The sequence below is a fragment of the Nanorana parkeri genome, unplaced genomic scaffold (assembly GCF_000935625.1).
Source record: "Nanorana parkeri isolate BGI_ZX_2015 unplaced genomic scaffold, ASM93562v1 scaffold1481, whole genome shotgun sequence".
NCBI classification, from domain to species: domain Eukaryota; kingdom Metazoa; phylum Chordata; class Amphibia; order Anura; family Dicroglossidae; genus Nanorana; species Nanorana parkeri.
In genome coordinates this window covers 271,952-279,051 of record NW_017307749.1, presented here as the reverse complement: position 1 = coordinate 279,051, position 7,100 = coordinate 271,952, and the positions used below count along the sequence as shown (strand labels likewise).

Here is a 7,100-nt window from a genome sequence, read left to right as displayed (position 1 = left end):
TATAATTTTTTATAATTATTTATTATATTATAATTTCTTATCATTATTTATAATTTATTATATTATACATTTTTCATTTCGTGTTTCAAACTTTATCATACCTGGGATGTCTACTGGACTCTTGTTTGGACAGATTCAGGTGAGTTATTTCTAAAATGTACTAAGAATTGCAGGCCTACAATACATAACACCAAATTTCCATGCAAAAAATTGTACCGCTTTTGGTACAAAATTCCTGACATAATCATACCGCCAGGGAGGTTAAGGAAAGGGTATCTACCATGACATTCAGTTTTTTGTAGCACGATCTCAAGCTGAAGAGATTTACTGTATGTATGGCAATAGAAACACCTTTTAGATTTTTCCATAGGATTGGTGCTGTGAAACCATTGCATGTATTTAGTACAAATATAAACAGCGAGTGTAAGGAGCCTAATGCTAAAGAGTGTAAAAGCACTGTGACGATCCCTAGCAGCACGGCTGGCCTGGCTGGGCCGCGGCGGCTTGTGAAGGGAAAGCCGCAAACGGCTGGGAGCGATGGTATTCAGTGCGTGCTAGGTATTGATAGGCTACCAGAATGAGTCTTAGGTAGGGGGAGAAAAGTCTGGAAGGGACGGCAACAGTATGACGAGTAGGACTCTCGATGTGGTGACGGCTACGCGTTTCGAGGCACAGCCTCTTTCTCAAGCCTAAAAGTGAAGGGCTTCACTTTTAGGCTTGAGAAAGAGGCTGTGCCTCGAAACTTCCTTCCCTTCCTTTTTTTCACCTAGGACCTATCACCAGTGGTGCGCTTGTTGTATCATTTTTTTGTTCTTTAGCATGTATTTAGTAGGTAATTTAGGGATAGCATCACTCTGAAAATAAGTCTCTTGCAAGAGCAGGTAGCCAATCTTACTCTTATGAAACTTATACAATATTTGACTCCATTTTTGAGGCATATTAAATCCCTGGGTATTCAATGAGGTAAATGATATATATGGGTTTTTCATTGCTAAGGCACTAAAAAATAATAAAGAGGTAAACTGAACTCCCTGGGCCTAGAGGGAAGAGAAAAGAGGAGGAGGAAAAAATCAAGAGAGAGGAAGCAGAAATAAGAGGTAAGCAAGAGAGAGGTAAAAACAAGAGTAGTCAGAAAAACAACAAAGAAACTACAGAAAAAAGAGGTAAGACTCCCTCTGGTGGAGTAATATGGTGATTGCAACGAAACAATTAACATCAAGTGCAAACAAACTACAGCATATAAAAGCCTGTGGTTATTTACACTGACAACCTTGATGGGGTAATGCAGAAGACACATGAGGTGTCTCCTGCTCCCGGGCCTAATACAGTAAAACAAACTTACCAAAAAAGGAAGAATTGTAAGAACAAACAGCAACAATCAGGGCTGCATTACTATAAAGCAAATCAGGTATAAACATACAGCAATTGGAAAAGATGTGAATGTGGTAGCACACATCTTGTTTGAGGGGAAAGTTCGCTGTATGAGCGTGGGAAAAGAATATAGACATGAAGAAAACAGTCACAGCATTGTGAACATGACAACTGTAAGGAACACAGTTTTATTAATTTAGACACCAGGTGAGGAAGGTCCTGAAATGTCTCGAGTAGGCGTGTAGAGGATTCATGACTTATAAAAGCAAATAACAGGTAAGTGTAGGGAAGTGACACATCAGTACATGATACCAAGTTGTAACAAGCATTCGGATGGCAAAGATCTCCAATATCAAGAAACAACAGGGAAAGCAATCTGAGGTATGAATAAAAGAGACCACAAAAGGAGGGACACTTCAGGTATGTGAAGAGTCAGAAGTAGAGGTGCAGCCATAGGATTTCTTGATTTTCATTTTGCCAGGTTGCTTCAGGAAGAGTTGGTTTCAGCGGCCAATCCGGCAGAGCGCTTTGTGCTAGCTCAAGCTTCCCCAAAAAAGAAGGAAGGTCACTCAAAGAATGAAAGGTGGACATCTTGCCGTCAAGGGAGGCAAAGAGTTTAAAGAGAAACCCCCAACGGTATATGATTTTACTTTGTTGTAAGTCCTCCAGGAGTTTGTTTGGATGCCCTTTGTAATGCGGGTGTGTTACCAGAAAGATCAGGTAAAAAAGGTTATCTGGGTGTTGTTGAACATAATGGCATCGTGCCCTTCTGGCAGCTTGCTTGATCTTTTCCTTACCTTTGAAGAAATGGACTCAACAAACAACGTCTCTGGGAACTGTTTGGTCAGGCATCTCGCTCCCATGGCCCTGTGGATTCTATCAAGTTCTATAGGAGAATCTTTATATTTATTTAGAAGCTGATTGAAAATTACAGCCAATTCTAAATCTTTCGTATCGGCCATCTCAGGAAAACCTTGGATTCATGTTATTCCGACGGTTCCTATTTTCATTATCAATCTGGTTGTAGAGCAATTGATGGAGCAGCACACTGTGTTCCTGTAAGCTAGAGTACCACACATGAGTGTAAGTCGGCAGCCACCTAGGCTTATTTTCAAAGGGACCATTTCTTGCTTGTAAATGTTTTACATTATTATTATACAGGATTTATATAGCGCCAACAGTTTACGCAGCACTTTACAACATAGGGAAGACATAGTTACAATACAATTCAAGACACAATGGTAATGAGGTCCCTGCCAGTGAGGGCTTACAATCTATGAGGGTTATTCACAAAGCTAGCCGAATGATATTCATTATAGCCCGTACAGCTCCCGGAGCTGGCCGAGTGGCTCAGCCTAGCTGAAGGCATATGCTTCAGCTCGACTGAGCTGAGGTGAAAACCGAAGCGGGCCGAACGGCTGGCCATCTCACAGCTGGTTCTACCGAGTTGCAATGACAGATTAGTGTTCCCAGGTTACCTGGGGATGCTGAACTGTCATTAAACAATGACAGCGTGGAGGATCCAGCCGTGACGTCACGGCCGGCTCCGGCCAGTTGTTATTCCTTGGCCGGGACCTTCTAGAAGACTCTAGCAGGTCCTGGCCAATAGGAAACAGTTGGGCAGAGCTAGCTGTCACTGCTAGCTCTGCCCAATTGTTTCTTTCTTTTTTCAAATTTTTTTTTTTTTCAATACTTTTTAATTTTGTTCTTTTTTTTAAAAATCGTTATTTCTTTTTTTAAATTGATAATTTATTTACATTTCTAAAAAAAAAATCTGCTTTTTTTCACTGTTTTTCTATTCTACGTGGGTAACGAACAGAATAGCCGAATGCCGCTCGGCAGCATTTGGCTATTCACTCACTGCCCTTCGGCCCCTATGAGAATAGGCAGAACAGCAGCGAGTAGCCCCTTGATGAGAGGGGGCACCCAGACTCAGAAAAGCCCCCCTGTCCGCAGACTCGCACAATCACTGGGCCAGGGTTGTGGGAAAGAGGCCCTTGTCCTCATCGACATGGCAAAGCACCATCAAGGGCATGTGGCCTGGTATGGTGCGGGGGGAGGGGTGCACGCTCGTCCCCTCCTCCTATCCTGCTCTGCCAGGCTGCTGCTTGGTTCAAGGGTCTGGTAAGGGATTTTGGGAGGGACCCCACGTGTTTGGGTCCCCCTGGATCTGGTATGAATTAGGAGGGGACTCCACGCTGTTTGTTTTTTTGATTTTAAGTTTTAACAATACAAGTTCATTCCAAATGACATTCGGAATAAAAATTCAAAAATGCATCCGAATTTCCAAAAATTTGTACGAATTTCAATTCGGGATGAAATGAATCACACATGTCTATTATCTACCTTGGAAGAAGGAGATGATAACCCTAGCCAAGCCACATGAAATGATGGGAATCTTTAATCAAAATAATCCTTACATGTTTGTGCTCTTTTTCAGGTGTGGATAGGTTCAGTGATGACATTTACAGAATGCTTGGATTTAAGCCTGGCCTATACTGGAGACTCTGCTGGAAATTTGTTAGCCCTGCCTTCTTGTTGGTAAGTAACATTCATTGGAACTAGGCACTTTAAGGGATTTGTTAAAGTGTTAGAATTGGATCAGGTTAAATGTTATGAGAAAATTTAAATGTTACGTGGTTAGAAAAGTAAAGCGTTAAGGGCTTGTTTTTAGGGGTGACCATTACTTATTCTGCTAGAGGAGAGCTAAAGTATATGTAAAGTCAAAATAATATAAACTTTAACATGGTAAATTCAATTTTGAAAGTAATTTTCAATATATTTAAATATGCAGCTTTAATTAAAGGCTAGAGGCAAGAGAAAAAATCCAAATAAATTCAGGTACTTACTCTTCATGCATTAAAACAGACACATATATGTAATATTTGTTATGGAGCTGCACTAAATTATGCCTTTTATATCTGGAGTCCAGCTTTAGATAAGCATGTTTTTCACGTTGGGTCTGTTATGGATTTTAAAGAGGAACTCTAAGCAAAAAACTTGACATGGAGTCCTCCCAATATCCATCCAGACTCTTTTTCGTGCATGCAGCCTGACGGGTCAAAAAAGGGGGGGCAAGCATGAGTTCCTCCTCCTGAACCATACCTGGCCACATGCCATCAACATGGGGAGGGTACCTTGCTGGGGAAGGGGCGGTAAACAAGTGCCTCATAACCACAATCAGCCCCCAATAGCATGTGTGGATATACTGTGGATAAACCCACCCACCCCCCCGATGCCAACTCTAATGTTCCCCTCCTTGTTCACAAAAATAATGGAGTAAATAAAGACATTGACAAGCACTTTATTAAAAAATAATAATTAAAAAAGTCCCAAGAAGTTAATCCATTGTCATTCACCTTATCCAGCAATATGGATCCTCATCAATCACAATGAACAACGCCCCTCAAAAGAAATAACCCACCAACCCACCCACATTGATAGCCATTCATTAAATAACTGCTGCTTGATCTGTGGGAAGGAGCAAGGCCATATTTGGGCAATTATGTCACCACTATCACTGCCCCTTTTCTTATATGGCCATGTATGCATATGGCTTGGGTGACGTCAGTGGTTGCTAAGGACACAGTGGGTGCAGGCACTCATTGTGTCTCTAGCAACCATTGAAAGCTGTCATATATAGTAATTAGGGATGCACAGATACCGGATTTTTGGTATCAAGTACAATTAATGATATTTTGCTTTTGGTACTCGCCGATACTGAGTACCGATACCGGTGCTTCAGCTGGCATGGAGCCGGCATCCTGGGCAATCAGAAAGCCAGGTGGCTGGTAATGACATGCTACCCGACTTCCTCCAACAGTTTACGCAGCACTTTACAACATAGGGAAGACATAGTTACAATACAATTCAAGACACAATGGTAATGAGGTCCCTGCCAGTGAGGGCTTACAATCTATGAGGGTTATTCACAAAGCTAGCCGAATGATATTCATTATAGCCCGTACAGCTCCCGGAGCTGGCCGAGTGGCTCAGCCTAGCTGAAGGCATATGCTTCAGCTCGACTGAGCTGAGGTGAAAACCGAAGCGGGCCGAACGGCTGGCCATCTCACAGCTGGTTCTACCGAGTTGCAATGACAGATTAGTGTTCCCAGGTTACCTGGGGATGCTGAACTGTCATTAAACAATGACAGCGTGGAGGATCCAGCCGTGACGTCACGGCCGGCTCCGGCCAGTTGTTATTCCTTGGCCGGGACCTTCTAGAAGACTCTAGCAGGTCCTGGCCAATAGGAAACAGTTGGGCAGAGCTAGCTGTCACTGCTAGCTCTGCCCAATTGTTTCTTTCTTTTTTCAAATTTTTTTTTTTTTCAATACTTTTTAATTTTGTTCTTTTTTTTAAAAATCGTTATTTCTTTTTTTAAATTGATAATTTATTTACATTTCTAAAAAAAAAATCTGCTTTTTTTCACTGTTTTTCTATTCTACGTGGGTAACGAACAGAATAGCCGAATGCCGCTCGGCAGCATTTGGCTATTCACTCACTGCCCTTCGGCCCCTATGAGAATAGGCAGAACAGCAGCGAGTAGCCCCTTGATGAGAGGGGGCACCCAGACTCAGAAAAGCCCCCCTGTCCGCAGACTCGCACAATCACTGGGCCAGGGTTGTGGGAAAGAGGCCCTTGTCCTCATCGACATGGCAAAGCACCATCAAGGGCATGTGGCCTGGTATGGTGCGGGGGGAGGGGTGCACGCTCGTCCCCTCCTCCTATCCTGCTCTGCCAGGCTGCTGCTTGGTTCAAGGGTCTGGTAAGGGATTTTGGGAGGGACCCCACGTGTTTGGGTCCCCCTGGATCTGGTATGAATTAGGAGGGGACTCCACGCTGTTTGTTTTTTTGATTTTAAGTTTTAACAATACAAGTTCATTCCAAATGACATTCGGAATAAAAATTCAAAAATGCATCCGAATTTCCAAAAATTTGTACGAATTTCAATTCGGGATGAAATGAATCACACATGTCTATTATCTACCTTGGAAGAAGGAGATGATAACCCTAGCCAAGCCACATGAAATGATGGGAATCTTTAATCAAAATAATCCTTACATGTTTGTGCTCTTTTTCAGGTGTGGATAGGTTCAGTGATGACATTTACAGAATGCTTGGATTTAAGCCTGGCCTATACTGGAGACTCTGCTGGAAATTTGTTAGCCCTGCCTTCTTGTTGGTAAGTAACATTCATTGGAACTAGGCACTTTAAGGGATTTGTTAAAGTGTTAGAATTGGATCAGGTTAAATGTTATGAGAAAATTTAAATGTTACGTGGTTAGAAAAGTAAAGCGTTAAGGGCTTGTTTTTAGGGGTGACCATTACTTATTCTGCTAGAGGAGAGCTAAAGTATATGTAAAGTCAAAATAATATAAACTTTAACATGGTAAATTCAATTTTGAAAGTAATTTTCAATATATTTAAATATGCAGCTTTAATTAAAGGCTAGAGGCAAGAGAAAAAATCCAAATAAATTCAGGTACTTACTCTTCATGCATTAAAACAGACACATATATGTAATATTTGTTATGGAGCTGCACTAAATTATGCCTTTTATATCTGGAGTCCAGCTTTAGATAAGCATGTTTTTCACGTTGGGTCTGTTATGGATTTTAAAGAGGAACTCTAAGCAAAAAACTTGACATGGAGTCCTCCCAATATCCATCCAGACTCTTTTTCGTGCATGCAGCCTGACGGGTCAAAAAAGGGGGGGCAAGCATGAGTT

The 7,100-nt window shown here is 41.8% G+C and overlaps 1 protein-coding gene across 1 annotated transcript in view; it reads left to right on the top strand.

The window, feature by feature from the left end:
- Nucleotides 1–7,100, top strand: part of LOC108798466 (sodium-dependent noradrenaline transporter-like) — a 180,224-nt gene that overhangs the window by 126,417 nt on the left and 46,707 nt on the right. Inside the window, exon 6 of the mRNA XM_018570227.1 lies at nt 3,812–3,912. Within this exon, the coding sequence (XP_018425729.1) occupies nt 3,812–3,912 (101 nt within the window). The remainder of the gene's footprint in view (nt 1–3,811; nt 3,913–7,100) is intronic.